The sequence below is a fragment of the Rutidosis leptorrhynchoides genome, chromosome 8 (genome assembly GCF_046630445.1).
Source record: "Rutidosis leptorrhynchoides isolate AG116_Rl617_1_P2 chromosome 8, CSIRO_AGI_Rlap_v1, whole genome shotgun sequence".
Lineage (NCBI taxonomy): Eukaryota > Viridiplantae > Streptophyta > Magnoliopsida > Asterales > Asteraceae > Rutidosis > Rutidosis leptorrhynchoides.
Window position 1 is genome coordinate 66,351,402 of NC_092340.1, and position 20,618 is coordinate 66,372,019.

The following is a 20,618-nucleotide window of genomic DNA, read 5'->3' on the forward strand; positions in this document are numbered from 1 at the left end:
TGCCAACCTATGTTGGACAAGACGGTAATTGTGTTCATTGATGATATACTTGTTTATTCGAAGAGTATGAACGAACATGAACATCATTTGCGTAAAGTATTGAAGACGTTACGAAAGGAGAAGTTGTATGCCAAGTTCTCCAAATGTGAATTTTGGCTAAGGGAGGTTCAATTCCTCGGCCACATTGTGAACAAAGATGGTATTCAAGTAGATCCGGAGAAGATAGAGACGGTGAAGAGTTGGAGACAACCGACTACGCCTACGGAAGTCCGAAGTTTTCTCGGATTGGCCGGTTATTATCGTCGGTTTATCCAAGACTTTTCTAAGATAGCTTCTTCATTGACGAAATTGACGAGGAAGAATGCGAGGTTTAATTGGGAGAACGAACAAGAAATTGCTTTTCAATTGCTAAAAGAGAAGTTGTGTCAAGCTCCGGTGTTAGTGTTGCCGGAAGGAGTGGAAGACATGACGGTTTATTGTGATGCTTTGTTAAATGGGCTCGGGTGTGTTCTAATGCAAAGAGGTAAAGTCATTGCTTACGCCTCTCGACAATTAAAGGAACACGAAACGAGATATCCGACTCATGATCTTGAGTTGGCGGCAGTGGTACATGCGTTAAAAATTTGGCGCCATTACTTGTATGGTGTCAAGAGTACGATTTATTCGGATCATAAGAGCTTGAAACATCTCTTTAATCAACGAGATTTGAATTATCGTCAACGTAGGTGGATGGAGGTGGTGAAAGATTATGATTGTGAAATACTTTATCATCCGGGCAAGGCGAATGTGGTCGCGGATGCGTTAAGTCGAAAGAGTCATCACCCGGCGTTACGATTGGGATTGTTACGTATGATTATTACTAACGATTTTCTTGAAAAACTTGGTGTGATTCAAATAGAGGCTTACGTTCACAACAAGCATGCGGAACGAATCATGGGGCAATCGGAGTTCATTACTATGGGCTCGCGTGGTTTGTTGTCTTTTCAAGGAAGAGTGTGGGTGCCTAAGATGGGTGATTATCGACAAGTGCTACTTGATGAAGCACAAAAGTCAAAGTATTCCATTCATCCGGGCGCGACGAAAATGTATCTAGATTTAAGAAAAGATTATTGGTGGCCGGGCATGAAACGTGATGTTGTGAAGTATGTTGAGCAATGCGTCACGTGTTTGCAAGTTAAGGCCGAGCACCAAAAGCTGTATGGTAAGTTACAACCGTTAGAAATCCCGAAATGGAAATGGGAGCACATTACCATGGATTTCATCACAAAGTTACCTAAAACGGCGAGAACCCAATTTGATTCGATTTGGGTTATAATTGATCGATTGACGAAAAGTGCTTTGTTTCTTCCCATTCGGGAAGCGATATCGTCGGAGACCTGGGCTAAGTTGTTCATCAAGGAAGTCATCTCTCGACACGGTATTCCTATATCTATTATTTCGGATCGAGATACCCGTTTTACATCTCGGTTTTGGGAAAAGTTTCACGAAGATATGGGTACACAATTGAAATTGAGCACGACATATCATCCTCAAACGGACGGTCAAACCGAACGTACGAATCAAACTTTGGAGGATATGTTACGGGCTTGTATTATTGATTTTGGTGGGAGTTGGGACGAGCACTTACCTTTTGTGGAATTCTCGTACAATAATAGTTATCATACTAGTATCGGGATGCCACCTTACGAGATGCTTTATGGGCGGAGGTGCTGAACTCCAATTTGTTGGTGTGAAATTGGTCAAAGAGAAATCGGGAGTACCGATTTGGTTTTGGAGACGAATAACAAGATTGATATTATTCGGGATCACTTGAAGAAGGCTCAAGATAGACAAAAGTCGTATGCCGATAAACGTAGACGAAGGATCGAATTTCAAGAAGGTGACATGGTGATGCTTAAGATTTCGCCATGGAAAGGTATTATTCGATTTCGAAAACGGGGAAAGTTAGCTCCTCGGTTTATTGGGCCATTTAAGGTTTTAGCTCGTGTTGGTGAAGTCGCGTATCGTTTGGAATTACCCGAAGAGCTTGCGGGGATTCATAATACTTTCCATGTCTCCCATCTCCGTAAGTGTCTTGCGGATGATTCATCTTGGGTACCATTAGACGAAATTGAGCTAAACAACAAGTTAGAATATATTGAGGAGCCGATTGCCATACTCGATGAGAAGGTCAAAAGGTTGAGAAATAAAGAAGTGAGGACTTTTAAAGTTCAATGGCATCGGAGTAAAGGTTCCGAGTTTACGTGGGAGCTCGAAGAATTTGTGTTAGTTTATCTTCCTTCTTGTCATGCGGCTTGGATCGCGAGGACGCGCTCCGATTCAAGTGGGGGAGAGTTTTAAGACCCAAATATTTGTTGTGTACATAAGCGTAAATAAGATGCTTGAAGTTGGGGTTTTATTGTACATATTTAAAAAGGAGAAAGAATCTGATCTGGGGGAGTGGCGCGCCGCGCAGGCCTTTGGCGCGCCGCGCCATTGGTCTGTGACAGATTCCTTTCTCTTTTAATTAGATATTTTGAGGCAAATTGGTAAATTCACTAAAGGGCCGACTTTAAGGCTCTAGATTCAGTTTGGTGAGCCTCATAACACCATTTTCACCTACTTCACCTCTTCCAAATTAGTTTAGTGAGAGAAAGGGTTTTCTAGAGTGAGAGAACTCAAATCAAGGAAGAAGAAGCCGATTTCGGATCTAAGTGCAAGCATTAAAGTTGTTCACCTACTTCCTAGCTACATTTTGAGTGTAGTGGTATGCTTTAATCTTAATTTCCTTGTTAATTTGATTAAGGGTTAGGGTTTGGGGTAAATGATGAACTAAAAACCCACTTGTGGGTGAATTGGGTGTTTTGGGTGAAATTGGGTCATGTAGACTCAAAGATGACTAACTAGGGTTTTCAAAGTGTTAGATTGATGTTTATGAACTTAAATTAGTTAGTAAATTGCTAGCACACCTATATATATGTAAGCGGGTGTTGTGTGAGTTAGTGGATGACCCAAAATGGGTATGTTGACTTTAAAATGGTCAAATGGGTTATAATGGACCTAAGTTGGTTAATGGTTGTGAAATATGCATAAACTTTGTATTGAAATGTGTTTTAAACCTATCTTGACTAATTTTAGGGTTTTGGTGTAAGTTAACCCAATTTTAGGGTTAAGGGTGCAAATGGGTCGAAATTGCACCTTAGGTCAAAATGGCACTATAATGAAGTTAGTGGTTGACCACCTTGAATGAATGATTGATATGTGCATAATGTAATAGGTGCGTTACATTGAAGTTGAAAGCTCGGTTATCTCTCGCCAAGACTTTGAGGTGAGTGGAAAATCTATATATGTATGTATATGATTTATGTACCGTATTAATGGTGTCATATAGCCGTTTTGTGACCATAGTTGTGAGACATAGCCGTTTTGTCCACGTTTAATATTTATGCACATAGACGTGTTTGCGCATATAGTGGCGAGTAATAGCCGTGTTTTACTCCCACGATGTATTCCGTATTATTTTGTGCACATAGCCTTGTTTGTGTACATGATTGTGAGTAATAGTCGTGTTTTACTCACACATTGATCAAGTGATGCCATAGCCGTTTTTGGAACACTTGGGGGTGATGCCATAGCCGTTTTTGGAACACCTCGGGGGTTAGTATACCATAGCCGTGTTTGGGAGCTAACGGTTGTTATGAACATCGATGACTTGTTTCGCGAAGTCATTCCCTTGCGAAGAACTTGGTTAACCATGGTGTATAGTTGTTGACGTTAGCATTTAATTATTATTATGAATATTATGCTATTGATGTTGCTAGTTGTACGGATTGACGATACTAGCTTGTTTATTGAGACGTTATGCGTTTGTATGCGTTATATGATATCGTGGATGCGAGTAGGTAAGTCTTATATGAATGTATATAATTATTCTACTCACTAAGCGTTAGCTTACCCTCTCGTGGTTTACCATTTTATAGGTTCCGGCGTGGATAAGGGTAAGGGCATACGGTTGGATTAAAGATCCCGCTTATTGTTAGGGGACGCTTTTTGGATGTGTTAGCTTTTGGAGTTTGACCATGACTTGGGTAGTTTAATCCCAAACACCATGCTCATCGTGTCGTTTGGTACTTAAACTTTTTGGTGGTCGAAACTCTCGTTATGTATTAAACTCGTAAAACGGCCGATGTGGGCCCCGCTTTGTAAAACTTATTTTATGTTTGAAAAGTGTTAGTTGTACATATTTGAATTTGTTGTTAAAAGTGTTTTGTCTAATTATGTCGGGAAGTGGCCAATCTTTTTCACGTTTCAAGACTTTTCGGACAGACCAGATCGGCGCGCCGCGCGGGGTACTGGCGCGCCGCGCCAGTTGCTGAACAAACAAATTTTTAATTTTTTTTTTGATATTTTCCGCGGGTTCGATTGTGGTTTGGTTTGGGTTGTTACAAGGATCAAAGGTGGATAGTGTTTAATGGATGTTATGTGATTACTTGAGGGTATAAAACGAAAACCATGTATATGGTTGATGTTCCTTCCAAGGAATGGCTAGGTGATTTTGTAAGTGCTAAAATTCCTAGCGGGCTAATGCTTTCGGAGATTGTTGAGCGGTCTTGTTTAAGTGAGAGCTCAAGTGAAGTCAAAACTAGTAGAGATTTGAGTCGAATTAGGTACACTAGAGTCTTTGTTACTTCGGGTAGATATTATTCAATGAAAACTTTGTTGCGATCGATCGAATAAGATAAACATGTGGTGTTTCTAGGATTCACGGTTAATGATACATTCGTACAATGTGATTTAGCTCGGGGTGAAAAATCGGGTTTGTCAATATTCGTGTGCACGTATGTGGTCGGTGTTCCAATGGTGATAGCAAAGACGGTAAGGTGATCGATTAAAGGTGCAATTGCGTTCTCGTGCAAAGTTTTAATCGGTAATGTCCATGTGTTCGTTCTACCAACGAGTTTATTCTTCCTTGGAAAGATAAATCGGGTGGAGGATATTGTCTACGGGTGAATTGCTTGGGCAATGGGGGCAATTTGGTCGGTTCGGGCTCAAACGATCCGTTATCTCCAAAACTAAGGAGATAGGTGCCGTATACAAAGAGATTCTTGGTCCCAAGCTAGTAACATAAAGATTGAATTATAGCTCAGCGGTATTTTTGGTGTCAAAATACATCATTTGTTCGTGGGTAAACGAGTGAAGTGCGGCGTGATTCGAGTGTCTCATCTGACTGTATCAAAAGGAGGTGTAATTGGCGAGTCGGGTTGTTGCTGTGGGATGAAGTCGAGTTAAATATGGGTGTCGTTTAACATCTCTTCGAGTGGGAGATTTTTGAGTGCAAATAAACGAAACGAATATTAAAGGATGCTGGTGGAATGGGAGTGGTGACAGCGATTAGTGCATTGCAACCGCAACAAATGAGTGGTGATCGTGATCAGTGCATCGTTTGTGAAGCTTTTGGAAGTCACTAGATCGTAATCGCGATCTCCACATGGTGACCGCGGAATTCTTGTCGACCAGAATTTGGACTAAGAGTTCGAGTTGGCTTCGAATTCGTTTAGCTTTTGCACTATAAATACCCTATATGTAACCTGCAATGTATACCTACGAAATTTATCAATAAGAATACTTTTTGGTTGGCTGGGGATTAAAGTAATCACTTTGATTACATATAACCCCGTTATATTCTCGTATTTTTACATTTTTGCTAGTTTTCGCGTTCATCACATTATATCCGTATATTGTCAGTGGGTCTAATAACTTGAGGTTATCAAGTATTGTTAGGGTTCATCCACTCGTTCCTAACAACTTATTTATCAAACACCAAATAAAAACCGATTATAAAGATTATAATGTAGGGTGTGTTTGGCACACAAGCTTTTAGGAGCTTATGGGAGCTTAACTTCTTTTTTCCATAGGCTCCAGCTTCTAGCTTTGTTTGGTAGAAATATATTCAAGAGCTTATGAAAAAATATAAGCTCTGAAAAAATAAGCTACTTGAAGTAGCTTATGAAGTTAAGCTTATGGGTGTGTTTGGATGAAACTAGCTGGAGCTGGAGCTTATAGTTGGAGCTGAAGCTTATGGGCTAGAGCTGGAGCTGGAGCTTATGGTAGCTGGAGCTTATTATTTTTTATAAGTGTTTGGTAAACTAGCTGGAGCTTATTTTCCAGTTTATAAGCTCTATTTTTTTTCATAAGCTACTAAAAGTAGCTTCTTTTTCTAGAGCTTATCATAAACTCTACTTTTTATGTTTACCAAACAAAGCTTATTACTTGGAGCTTATTAAAATCATAAGCTCAAGCTCTCATAAGCTCCCATAAGCTCTTGCGCCAAACACACCATATATACAAGAGCTTATGAAAAAAATAAGCTCTGAAAAAATAAGCTACTTGAAGTAGTTTATGAAGTTAAGCTACGAAGCTTATCGAAGTAAATTTACATTATTAGCCCTAAATCATTATTTATCATTTATTTTTTACCCTTTTATGTCATTTTACATACATAAGTTTCAGCTACTTTACCAAACACTTATAAAATATAAGCTACAGCTTCTAGCTTAAAATATAAGATCCAGCTTCTAGCTCCAGCTACAAACTCCAGTTCCAGTTAAAGCTAGCTTCATCCAAACAAAACCATAATAAAACAACAACTGCTAATTATATAAAACATACCATTAATTTTATCATATAGTTTGCTTATCAAGTAAAAAAGAAACCTTAATCACATATCAAGAAAAGTTAAAAGTAGAATGTACTACCTTTTTTCTAATTAAATTAATGGCATTTTTAAAACGTTGCATACATAAGCACTTTATCAGCTCAACGTTTTATAATAGTTTTCGTAAAAGAAACAATGTTGTCTCGAGAACTTCAATCCATAAAAGCATAATTACCATAATCGACGACAATGTAATTTTTTTTTAACAGTCATATAATTCCGGTCTACGCAAGCTTTATTTTTGTCGACCATGTAATTCCAGTTTACCATTTTTATTTATATTCCAAATTTAGTTTATAAATTGTTCCTGCAAAATTTGTTTTGCATGTATTTAAAAGTAATATTCTAACAACATTTTTTTGTATCTTACACGCTTTTCAGTTGCAAGTTGCAACCGTTTCTCACGTGAATTTCAATTCGTTAATATGCAAAAAATGAATTAATGGATTAGTAATATGCAATATGCAATATGCAATAGTTTTACATGAAAACTTTAAACTTTGGTACACATTGTCGCATTTAGACAATTCATTAAGGTAGATGTAATACCATTCCAGCGGTGGCTGAGTGGTATCCTTGGTTTCACTTCGGTGGGGCCAGGGCAAGGGGTAGAGTGGATTCAAGTTCGAATCCCACTCTTTAAAAATACCCGTGGTAGGCTTACTTACTATAAGCCGGGTTGCCCCTGGGAAGGTTTTACCGACCTATTCAGGACCCAGATCCGACCCGCCTGCCCCTCGGGATGGTTTAAGGTTCGGATCCCTGTAATATGGTTCGGGTTTCCTGCCCGAACGCGTGTGTATCTGCAAATGATGACTAGGCTTCGGTCCGGACTGATGCAAGCTTGCCGTTCAAAAAAAAAAAAAAAAAAAAAAAAAAAAAAATTAAGGTAGATGTAATTGTTGTTGTGTTGTGGGATTGTGGAGTAGATTTATGGTGATGTGACATTGTTGTGATATGAATGGAGGCAGTGTGATAAATATTGTGTTATGGTGTTGGGGTAATGTGGTAAAATATAATTGGTATTGAGTTAATAAATAAATAAATAAATAAAGTTTTGGTTAAACAAATTCATCCTTCTCCGTTGTAAATTTCGTGGTCCACCCCACCACTACCACAACAAAAAAACTGACAACAGCCCACAATGACATGTGAAGATCGTTGTCAGTTGCCACCTCAAACAACTAATATTTCGTTGTATACCGTAAGAAGTGGTCTTAAATGAGTAAAAGCTTACTATATTTACCTCTTAGATCACTCTCAACGGAGCATGCCAAACACAAGCCATAGCATCGCCAATTGGAAGCCAAATGCTGCCGTGCTTGTTCTCGTGAATGTGTAGCATTTTTTTTTTTTTTTGCGTGCTTTATTGAATTTAATACTTGTGCTCATAGCATTAATCATTGTACATTGATTTAACTAAATAATTAAGGCGAACCCATGATTAGTGTGTGACGAATGATAGTGACATGTGATGAGATAACAAATAACAAAAGTTTTTTTTTTCTCGATGCGAATCGAATACGATGCATTTGGGAATAAAAAAGAAGTAACTTTCCGGCCCTCATTCTTTTGATTGAGAGTTGGGAAACCTTAATGTGGCTAGAAGAATCGCCAGAAGAGTCTTATTTCATGCTAGCGTATGCTTAACTTTGACCTTCTCATTCCCATCTGGGTATGAAAACCTTCAAGTATGATTACGTTCAAGAAAGCGCAGATGTGACGTTGATGTCACAACAAGTGACTGGGAAGGAAGCAAGTGATGATTGGGGAGTGATCTTATATCACATATGCAAAATTGGTTATGGTGGTGTTATGTGCTCTTCAATAATACAGTATAAATCAAATAAAATGGATAAAGATGAATATGATGGATCAAAGTTGCTATCAACAAGTTGTAATGATGGAGTATGCATGATGAAATAACAATTGCTATAACAAATTAAATATACAGTAACTGAGGTTAATTCTTAAAAAGTCTGTATTTTTCGAAACTAGAAAATAATCAAGATATATTCCACGTTTTTAAGGAATAGAAGAGTCAAACTTTGTTGAGAGAGCACTCACTAAGGTTTGACTTGAGTGCCAGATGGCCGAATTTTAAAGGCCAGCTAAGTTTGACTAGTATATGTATTCAAATTTTATATCGGTCAGCATTTGACTAATTAAATTTAACATGCAATAATACAGAGTAATTAACAATACCTAAAAAAATTCTTAATATCTATACACAACTCTTCCAAAAAATTAATTTCTTGTTTAATAGTTTATCATTAAATTAAAATCCGTATGATTTATGATCCTTATCATTTGTTTTCTGAAGTATTTCACATAACTTACTTTATCTTGCTGCTCAAAACTGAAGATGTTTACCTCATTCTTCATAAAGGATTAAATAAATGCATTTCTTGACTACATATACTATAGTTGCATGATTCGGTATTGTTCCTAAGTTGATGAAGGGCTATTTGTTACAAACTTTAGGGAACCACTCAATGATTCAAAGAAGTTCCGCAGGCAAACCAGGAACGTATTGGGGGAATGCCCGGGACAAATCATAAGTCAAAGAGTAGAACTCATTCCCAAAGATTATTTTGAAGAGTGAGGGGACACTGACTTATATAAGCCACCCACTAGTTTTACATATAGCCGGTGTGGAATTTAAACAATAACAATACCCCACCCATAAGGACCATGTCCTCGTTGGTCACGGCTATGTTGGTCACGGTTGGCACCCTTCCTTGGGCCCAAGCCACCACTCCATAGGCCACCTCCGAGTTGTCGGGGCCCGCAAGGTAGATTGCTCTGATAACATTTAATGGAATGATTTGAAGAAGTTCCGCAAGCAAACCATGAACATATCGATGGAATGCCAGACCTAGTCATAAGTCAAAGTATAGAACTCCTAAAAACTAAAAAGTTGTTTTAAGGTGGGGACACCTTGACTTATAAGCCACCTACTAATTCTGCACATAGCCAATGTGGGATTTAAACCATAACATTGTTATGATTATAGAATGTGACACAGATGATGTAGTAATAGATCAAAGGTATATACCAGCACCAATTATATGTCATGTTTCGAAGAAGCAAAGTTTCCCACCCATTATAATGCAACCTAATAAGTAAACATAATATGTTGAAAAAAAACGAAAACAGAACTTAAATTTGCAAAATTTCTGACAGGAGCAGAAGATAACCATTTTCACCGGTTAAAACAAAAAAAAAAAAAAAAAAAAGGAAAAGAAAAATCAAACTGGCTATTATATGTATCTTGTCATGAGAAAATGGGAGTCTGGCATACACGGCTTTAGCTATTCTTGCGATGTGGAGGCGGATTCTTTCAAACATGATCTCATAATCTTTACTAACTTGGAACACGCATCAAGGCATAGTTCCATTGCCTGTTAATTATCGTATGTAAAAAGGTTTCAGATGTTAGATTGAATTGCACTTAAGTCAATCCAAATTTGTGTATGCATGCTACTGGTATTCTGGTAACATATTCAACCATTTTCCTTATGATCAGATGGACTCGGGTTAATTTTGTTTATCCCGGTGGGTCAAGGAGTTGAATCACAATACTTGCTAATAAAAAACATGTCAAACAGGTTGACTTAAGTGCACAGTTCGAGCATAAAACCTCTTACGCGTCGCATTTAACTTTTAAGATTTTACAGAATATAACTTTCATCATCATATTTGACATAATATTTGTCCAAAAAAGAAATACAAGTTTGAAGAGAAAGAATCAATCTCACCGGGCCAATATGGAAATTACTTGTCTTGACTCATTACCCAACCCACATATTTGGTCACCTCTAGAGCACACACAATAGCATATTTGATTAATGAGGGTCGAATACAGTACCTCGTGAATCTTTGGGGTGGACCATTCTCCAGTTATCGTGAGCTGAGTAACCTCGTTACGAGATGGTAAGCACGTAATCAAAAGACTACCATCTTGATAGTTTTCTTCTTCGGAAACAGGGTCAATTACTAGACTTCTCCCAATGCAAGACTATGCAATAAGTATCAAAAATTTCAGCATGTTAGAGAATGACCTTCAACTCTACACAACTAACATTAAATGAACATGCCAAAACAAAAAGACGTAAATCGAAAAACTATGGCTAATGGCATAACTATACACATGTATGCATACCACGGAAACTGCAGCAACCAAATCATACATCATAATCCCGGCATCTGCCAAAGCAAGACTGGCACAAGAGATTACAACAGGAAGGTCACCTGCAACAATTCATTTGCATCTACTCAGCATCTCAAGTGTAACTTTGAAGCATCATAAAGATACAAAAGGTTACAGCAAACTTATTGTACAGAAATAAGCAGTCTGAGATAATCATAAAAGCAGTAATCAAAACCTAATTGTTAACATCAATTCATTGTTGTAAAAAACACCAAATACTCCTTTATAAAAACAGACTGATCTGAATTAGTCGGTCAACGCCGGTTAGTCGGCGTCGGCGGCGGCGGCGGCGGCAACCACCGCAACAACAACCACCGCAACCACCACCGCAACCACCACCGCGACGACGACGACCGCGACCGCGACGACGACGACGACGACGACGACGACGACGACGACGACGACGACGACGACGACGACGACGACGACGACGACAACAACAACAACAAAACCCAATACCACGTGAGTGGTGTATGGGGAGGTGAGATGTAGACAATCCTTCCCCTATCCGAGAATAAAAACAAGTCATTTCTCCACCCATAGTGAAACACTCTCAAAAGTAGAGAAAGTCATCCCTCTCTCTATTCAACGGTTAAAGAGATTGCTTCCGAGTGGACCTCCGACCAGTAAGTAGGAAATTTTTTTAAAAAAATAGTAAAATAAAATTGAGACGCCATGAAAATGGTAGAATCAAATTTTCATGGGTTTTAAATCCTGCCTGGAATTCAATTTAGGCTCTAAGCGGCAGTCAAGACGCCAATAAATCGGCGCTTGCTATTGACTTAAAAATAGAGCCGATTGTTCGTCAAAGTAGAAAATGGTTAACATATTAATATGAATTTAAACTAAAATTCTAGAGTTTTCGAACAAATGAACAATTATTTTTATGTTTTTAGACAATTATGTTAAGAGTTTATGTTTATGGTTTTCTTTTATATATACACAAATAATTTTAGAATTTATTGACATAAATGTATAAAAAACCCAATCCGATTAATCTCCAATTAAGAGTTGCCGACTACTCACTCCAAAGCCCCGACCGATTACTCCCCAAGTAGTGAGTTTTGCAACAATGTATTCATTAAATTTCCAAAGACAATGAAACGATAAAGATTAGAAAACATGTAACTTACAGCCTCCAGACTCCAATACTAATGCAAATACGTCCACGGTTGTTTTTGGAAATGTATCTAACATGATGGCACCCTCTAAAGATTTATGCAACTGTGACGAGATTTCTTTGTCATCGGATCCCTACATTGAAAGAATTGCAAAAATTAACTAAGATAGTATTAAAAGATAATAGTTTAAGAATAGGTAGATTATTCCAGAGACGTACCTGCCCTCTAACTGGAGTAGCAAACGTTGTATAACTAACATTACAATTTAGTCGACCAGTATCACTATACATCATTGCCTTCTTACTTTCTCTTGGCCCAAATCTGAATAAGCAAAAGTGTATCTTTTGAGTATCATATTGCATAATTTATTTTAGAATTGGAACTTTGCAAAACATGTATCAATGAAACACACATTATATAAAGGTAAACTTACATTGACACAATGACTTTGGTATTACCAAATTCTGCATAAGCAGATCCTGATGCAGCATTCACAGCACCAGTTCTTAAAACTGAAAAAAAGAACAAGGTTGTACACAAGTTATATCACACTTCAAAGCATCTAACTTTATGTAACTATAAGCAGTTTAAAGCAAAATAAAAGAAAAGAGTCAAGTCAACTAAGCACCAGAAACTAAAAACCTAAATTCATCTAAGTTTTACATGTTTAAGCAAAATACACTAACCAAACACTCATAACAACATTTCACCTTTAAAAGCCAACAAAATTAGGGCATTAGATAAAAAGATAATAAAAATGTTTAATCTTTTCATAGGATCAACTCACAGTTGTACAGTTTTGAGCCCTAGATACCGAAACCACACAATAATAACAACGAAATAAGAGTAATCTATTTTATCTACTTTTATCTCATGATTAATTAATTAACAGCGTGCAGTTCTTAGGATGATAACTAATAATGATGATTATGAAAATGAAGAATATAATTAAAATACGTACAAGCAGGTCTGCACTGGTGAAAATCACGGCCGTCAGGACGTACCCAATCGACGTCAGTGATAACGGAAGGTCGATTTTTCTTTTTATAGGTTGATGGTGACGGTGAATACGTCGCCGGAGCAGCTCCGCCTTTGGCCGCCATTAATCGTACGGACTCCGTCGGCCAATCTCTGTGTCTGATGTAAGTAACCGTGGTTTGAGTTGTATATGGGCCTAAATACCTTAAATTAGTGTGGGCTTTATTATTTTACATGGTCTTATTGGATCTATAGATCAAATTTTAAATTTATTGGACCAATATTTTGTTTATATGGGCCTCATGAAATGTCCATTTAATCCATTTAATGAATCCTTCAATTTATTTTCTCCACTGACCTAAAATTGATTTTAGAACGTTTCAAGAGGTCTCAAGTTCCTTGCAAGAAGTCTCAAGTTCGAATCAGGGCGAATATTTAGTGGTGGCCAGTTAGTTGGAAACGGTCAGAGAGTAATTTTGCTGGACTGCGTACACTAGAGTTTGATGTCGGATTGCCCGAACAGGAAAAACCTTCTAACTTACCTTTTTTTTTTTTTACCATGTTTCAAATGTTTCATGATCTTTACAATGATGTTAGGTCGTTTTTATTTTTTAAAATGTACCTTATGAATTGCTTACCTTTCTAGCGAACTAACACCCACAATGTCTGGCTTGATAGGAAGAAAAACTGAATATGAATAAAACGATCATATAGGTCAGAACTCGAATGAATGTTCTCATAGAATGATATATTGATTCCTGAATAATGACATGATATAAGTGTAGTGTATATAGACAATAATAATAATAATTATTGCTACCTTTAACTGCTAATCTATTACAACGACTACATAACTCCTAACATTCCTTTTGAGTGGGATGATCAAACGGTCAAACTAATACAGAGTATTAAATTCTTCAAACATAGCAGATGGAATACAGGTACATAGTGCTTTGGCACACCCTCCTTTTGTCTAAGTTCTTCAAAATTTAAATCGAACAGCTTCCACAATTTTCAAAACCAAAGACACCAAACCGAATAAACTGAATAAAAGTATGAAAGTTCCTATGCATACTACCAATTTTGTATTTAATTTCTAACAGTAAAAATTAGGAACTGAACAGTGGCAATGCTTGTTTTCATACCTACCAATATTAATATTAAGTAGTTATTAAACAGAAACCATTTTTTATTAACAGTACAACTCAGTATTGTGTTCAAATTTCGATTTTTACTTTGTCCACAATTGAGTATTCATGGTCCACCTCTATTTCAAAGGTCAAAAGCAGTTTGTGTTTTCATCCCATTTATCATTTTTTTCTACACTTTAAATATAAACATATTTTGTAGCAAAATTTAGTTATATATGTATGCAATTCTTACTATAAACATTAAGTTAAGCTAATTGTATCAGGCTACCAAGTAATCCAATAAGCTGATCACATGAGGATGTTATAACTATACATGTACTCGAAACAAAGACAACACACAGATCATACAACTCTCTATATTTTCTACAAAGTCTCCTAGACATAAATCATACGAGTCAACAAATTTGAACCTGTGGCCTTTAAGATCTAAGATTGGACCAAATACCGCCACCTTACTAATAAATTATGACATTGTCATTCATGATGTAATAAATAGGCACAAATTTCATTTTGTTACGGATGCAAATCAGGATGCAGATGAAATATTTGACACACAAAAGGATTCAAACCGGGGTTCAGTTAAGTCAACAGTTGCTTCATCATCTTCAACATGTGAATCTGTAATCGGTTCTTGATCATTTTCTTGACTATGTATAAGCAGTAAAGATTCAGATGAATATGATCCACTAGATGACGTTTGTTGAAGCTTATCTGTAGCTCGATCCATTCTAATAGTGTAGTCCTAATTACAAACATAATTGTTGGACCATTAGACAAGTGTGACAGATATATCAATTATAGCATTTTTTTTTAATTTGTACCTGATAACGGTCAACGGAAAAATTCCTTCTTTTAGATTTTTCGGGGGCAATAGTTAGAAGTATTTGAACAACTTCACTCATTGTTGGGCGAGCATCGGGATCCAACAACAAGCACTCTTTTGCTAAATAAGCCATAACTTGTAATTCTTCTTCTTCAAAGTTCCCTTTGAGACGTGGGTCCGGCAACTCTTTACTCACTCGTCTGCTATCTTGTAATAATGGTGTTGCCTGAAATTGATCTCGAATTTTAAATGGATTTCATTGATATAACAAAAATGAATTTTTCTAACAACATCCCTTAGGGCTCTCGTTAAGCTGCATAAAAAGCTTGTAAAATTCAATACCTGCCACTTTAAAGTCAAAGGAAACCGCTATGTACAAGTCTTTTATGCACCTTAAAGACAACCATAACAAAAGACCAAATAGTAATAATAACTACTAACCCATATGACAAGACTCTCTTCCCCTTTGTCGGGCGACTTATATATGGGATGCCGACCACTAATAAGTTCAAGGAGTACAACACCAAAACTGAATACATCCGACATGAGTGACGCTCGTCCAACAATCGCGTACTCAGGTGCAAAATACCCGAAAGTCCCCTGCATTCGAGCTGGCGAGCTAGAACAGCTCGGGATGCCATCACTTGCTAAACTTTTAGCCATTCCAAGATCAGTAATCTAATAACGGAAACAATCTCATTAGAAAGAAAATGTAATTATTTATTACAACAACAATAATACCCAATCCCGCACATGCGAGGTATGGGGAAAATGTAATTATTTATTGTTATTATTATTATTATTATTATTATTATTATTTATTATTTATTATTATTATTATTATTATTATTATTATTATTATTATTATTATTATTATTATTATTATTATTATTATTATTATTATTATTATTATTATTATTATTATTATTATTATTATTATTATTATTATTATTATTATTATTATTATTATTATTATTATTATTATTATTATTATTATTATTATTATTATTATTATTATTATTATTATTATTATTATTATTATTATTATTATTATTATTATTATTATTATTATTATTATTATTATTATTATTATTATTATTATTATTATTATTATTATTATTATTATTATTATTATTATTATTATTATTATTATTATTATTATTATTATTATTATTATTATTATTATTATTATTATTATTATTATTATTATTATTATTATTATTATTATAATAACTACAATTATAATATATATCTTGCCTTTGCTCGCCAATTTTCATCTAAGAGAATGTTAGTTGATTTAACGTCTCTATGCAAGATTCTTGGTGCTGCTGCTTCATGGAGATATTCTAAGCCTCTGGCAGCACCAATTGCAACCGCAATGCGAGCTCCCCAGTCAAGACATTTTTCCGAAATCCCGTCTAGACACTCTCTGAGGTTACCGTTTGACATATATTGAAATACGAGAAGCATCTCGGGGTGTTTCCCATAATACTCTAAGCAGTAGCCAACTAACGGTACCACATGACAATGATGGAGTCTTGATAGCAGTTCAATCTGTGCATAAATTAAGTACTTGTTAACTATTGTAAAAGTAGATTCGATGAACAATGATTGTAGTATTATGTATTACCTCGGTCAAAAAAGTCAGTTCGGCATCTGGGCCACCCTGACCCTTGAGACGTTTTACAGCAACAAGTTTGCCATCTCTCAGTTGACCATAATAAACGTGGCTGCTTACCCCAACGCCAATTAAATTGGAGTCGGAAAATTTGTTCGTTGCAATTTCCAGTTCAGAGTATGAAAAGTTTGTGACAGTTCCTTGTACAGTCCGTGTTTGCTTTTTAAAGAAAAATGAGGCCTTATATACACACCCTGCGAAAAGGGAAACAGATACTTGTGACCTGATAAAAGTCCAATAAATCTATTTATGTTAATATGCTAATAAAGTTATTGGATTTGAAGCTACCTGTGATAGGGTTGGTGGGATGATGAATATGTACTTTAGATTCCGGGTCTGAAGCTGTTTTATAGCTTATTAAATTGGTACTACTACTATAACTTGTATCTTTATCAGATGAGGATAAAGGCAGTTGTTTAGAGCAGTTATGCTTTTGATATACATAGCACATCACCGAAGCGAAAATCGCAAGAGTGGTGACCGCCATGCATAATAACAGGATAACTAATACTGCTTTGCTGGAAAATTGTTTCTTCGAAGACTCAGACTCGCTCAAAGATCCTATAACAAAAAATGTAACAGCAACATGTGCTAATGGAAAGTGGAGTAATATTTTTATATGAATATATAATGAAACATCACAATTAAGTAATCAAACAAGAACAAACTTTCACTGGTGAAACTTAATCTGAAGTAGCGATTTACCAGAATTGCAATTGCAGGAAACAAAACAATTGGAATCATCGCGTGAAGCCACTTCAGGGAGTCCATCGCCAAAACAAATGCATTTATATCTATTTTGACTTGTACCTTCTGCAAAAGCAGAGGAAAAAATGTACACCACAGATCAAATATATAAAGATTACAACGGATTTTAATAACTAACTGAAAGTTGACTAACAAAGTAGTCAACAGAGAAAAAAGTCAAATAACCATTAGCCAGTAGCATACCTAAGCTGCAATTACAGGAGGAAGAGCAGTTGGATGTAATGATAAATTTCTGGTTCAATTTGTTTGCTAAGCATGTGCATATCCACTTGCTTGTGTCTGGAGTCCCTGAAACTTCATCTGCTGCAATTTATGGGTAACAAGCTAACTAGTCAAGAGTAAAATTATGCAGATGTAGATGTACAATAATGCTTTCTCTAACATATTTCAGCCATATATTAGTAAAGGTCCCAAAATTCAGTGCAGATGCAAATAAATAAATAAATAAATAAATAAATAAAAAATGATTTTTTCAATACAGACAAGATCATAAAATGTATAATACAGTTTATACTAACCGCAAAGGATGTGCTGAACCAAGATCAAGCTGAAAAAGCAAGCTAAAGCAGCATGCGGTCGGAGCTTCATCTACTCAGTCCAAATACTATGACAAAAGGATATGAAGATGGTCAAAAGGTTGTTTCAGATTTAGAGAAACCATTATTGGTATTGCAATATTGCAATAAAGAAAACACACATTTAATTTTAATATGAACCTTATAGCAAGAAAGACATGTATTATGCAAAAAATGCTCCAGTTTTTTATGATAGATGTATGCAACAATATCAAACAGACATAATCCCTGTAAATACATTTTATAATATATGTTATGCATCTTTACATTGTAAGCCATAAGAAAGATATATCGAGTTTTCAAAATGACTAAAGGGTAGAAAACGTATATTACAAATTCAGATGCTCGACTGACTTGAAAGTTGAGGAACAAATATTCTTTAGCTTTTTAAACATGATGGAAGGCTTCAAGGGATAATCACGAGTAACAGATAAAAATCCAGAAACGATAGATAAAAAAAATTAATTTAACTAATAAAAGATCAACAAAGAAAAAGAATACTAGGAATAGCAATAGGAAAAAAAAAAAAAGTGAAAATAAGCAATGTATAGTGAAAGAAGCTCTTTATCATTCAAGAACCAAAAAAATGGATTATAATACATGTCTTGAAATGCTAAAAAAGGAATATAAGTAATTTGACAAAATAGGGGTGTAACCTTATCTAGATGTATCACAAGGTAGTTCAAGACCACTTCATAATCAATAACATTTTTTTCCTTATCTCTTTTTTGCTAAAATGCTATTCTATAAAACAGGATATGGTAGACCAATATCATAAAGAACCAAAACAGACTTCAATTAAAACTTCACCATTATGCATAAGTGCTATCTTTATCACTTTCTTAAATTGCTTTAATTTCCATGTGGGATCACAAATGAGATATATCAACAATACCTACCGGTTGACTCAAACATCAAATAGGTTTGACCAAATAACACCTTAGAGGCAGTGCACCAAAAAAGGAGGTGAAAACAGGTTAACAAATGAAGACTGAAGAACATTGATCAAAAACTAGCTAATAAATCCAAACTATATTCATCACCATAAATAATCGTTACTACATAAGTGTTCATCCGATAACGACATAATTAGAGATATTGTGTTAAATATAGCAAGATTACAAGCCTATCACCCTCTCTATGAGGCTAAGAGAGTGGCCTACTGGCTAACCCGAAAACGACTACTCAACTAATTTTCAAACAAATACAAATTTAATATCTATAACAAAACAATCATCAAGCTTATTTAATTACTCACAGTAGGGCTTGCTGGCATCATTTGTGTACGTTGAAACAGTAATAAACTAATAATGATCTCATAACAACAGTTAATTAATACTAGTAAACGATATTACAGATAACGGATTATACAATATATCTAATCTAATTGCTTCTGTACTATTCTTCCCTTCAAAGGAAAGAAGGATATATGTCTGTATCTAACAATCCGGTCCCACAGAGCTCCGTGTGGACTCGAATATACACACCATTGTTATCATCATAAACCCTAACTTTGTTGACATTGCATTACATTTCGTTGAGACATCGTTTTCTAATTAATTTTCAATTTTAATTTTATTATTTAAAACGCGTATTAATTACAGTAGCAATACTAATTAATAAACCGTAATTAACGAAGTTTTCAACAAATTAAGTAAAATGACGTGCGATACCTAATTATTATTATTATAAATAATAAATCTATAAATTAAAAAAATTCAGATATTTAGCGTCGCATATGACGTCAATCGGACACCTGTGCGTAAACAGATTACCACGAGAATCGGAAATTGTAATAATTGTGAAAATAATGATGAACAGATAAACAAAATTAGCTTACAGATGAAGTGAATGTGAGCTCTAAATAAGTACTGTGGTGTCTAACAACTTGAAAATTTTGAATTCAATCAAGCAGCAGTTTAGTGATTGCAATTACTGATGGTGGAGTATATTCGTGTAGAGAGAGAATGATAAACAACGGTCAATTTGTGTACGTGTTTGTGTGTGTTCAGAGCACGCAGTTCAAGGAGTTCGCAAATGGTGGTGGACTGGTGGTTTATGGTGGTGGTCACAGTTGAGAGACTGTGTTGTTGTATGTTCTATACTACGGAGTATTTACTATTACCAGTACTTCTGCATATTTTTGCGCATCATCCTTGTGGTCCCTACTTTCCCAGTCCCCACATGCCTTCCATAGTTCCATGCTTTTTATTTGTTTGTTACAACTTTAGTCCCTCGTTTGTTTACGTTTGTTTACTACGGAGTAATATAGTTTAACAGAATTTATTTATGCATATCCGTATTCTCATATCTCATTCGTATATATAAATCTAAATCTAAATCTAAATCTAATATAAACTTTAAGATATTATATTTACTTATAAAACTTGTATATTGTTCAAGCAAAATTCGTGGATACACTTGAATACAATAAAAGGGATTTTTTTTAAGGGGTCAACGATATTAACATTGTAGTATGGTGTTTCGTGATAACCCGAATCGAGATGATGATCTCAATACGTGGTTAATAGTTTATGGTTGTCCGGTTAGTCATCATAGATCGGTCGAAGGGAAAAAATCCTTCAAAGGTAAAGACCCCTTTGAAGAGTGTGTGAGA

The 20,618-nt window shown here is 35.6% G+C and overlaps 2 protein-coding genes across 2 annotated transcripts; both read right to left on the minus strand.

Moving 5' to 3' along the window:
- Positions 1–9,953: 9,953 nt before the first annotated feature.
- On the minus strand, positions 9,954–13,156 carry LOC139863099 (exosome complex component RRP41-like). The gene is made up of 7 exons (XM_071851741.1): positions 12,990–13,156; positions 12,462–12,540; positions 12,247–12,349; positions 12,041–12,161; positions 10,860–10,948; positions 10,566–10,715; positions 9,954–10,098 (listed from the first exon to the last, which is right to left on the minus strand). Exons 1-7 carry the CDS (start codon positions 13,129–13,131, stop codon positions 10,009–10,011), a joined length of 774 nt encoding a protein of 257 aa, XP_071707842.1. The 5' UTR covers positions 13,132–13,156; the 3' UTR covers positions 9,954–10,008.
- A 1,256-nt stretch (positions 13,157–14,412) lies between these two features.
- On the minus strand, positions 14,413–18,522 carry LOC139861914 (receptor-like serine/threonine-protein kinase NCRK). Its single transcript, XM_071850437.1, has 10 exons — positions 18,335–18,522; positions 17,945–18,030; positions 17,610–17,726; positions 17,364–17,471; positions 16,947–17,219; positions 16,611–16,852; positions 16,238–16,534; positions 15,422–15,658; positions 14,979–15,206; positions 14,413–14,899 (listed from the first exon to the last, which is right to left on the minus strand). The coding sequence occupies exons 2-10, from the start codon at positions 18,012–18,014 to the stop codon at positions 14,684–14,686; spliced, it is 1,788 nt and encodes a 595-aa protein (XP_071706538.1). The 5' UTR covers positions 18,015–18,030; positions 18,335–18,522; the 3' UTR covers positions 14,413–14,683.
- Between the last annotated feature and the right edge of the window lie 2,096 nt (positions 18,523–20,618).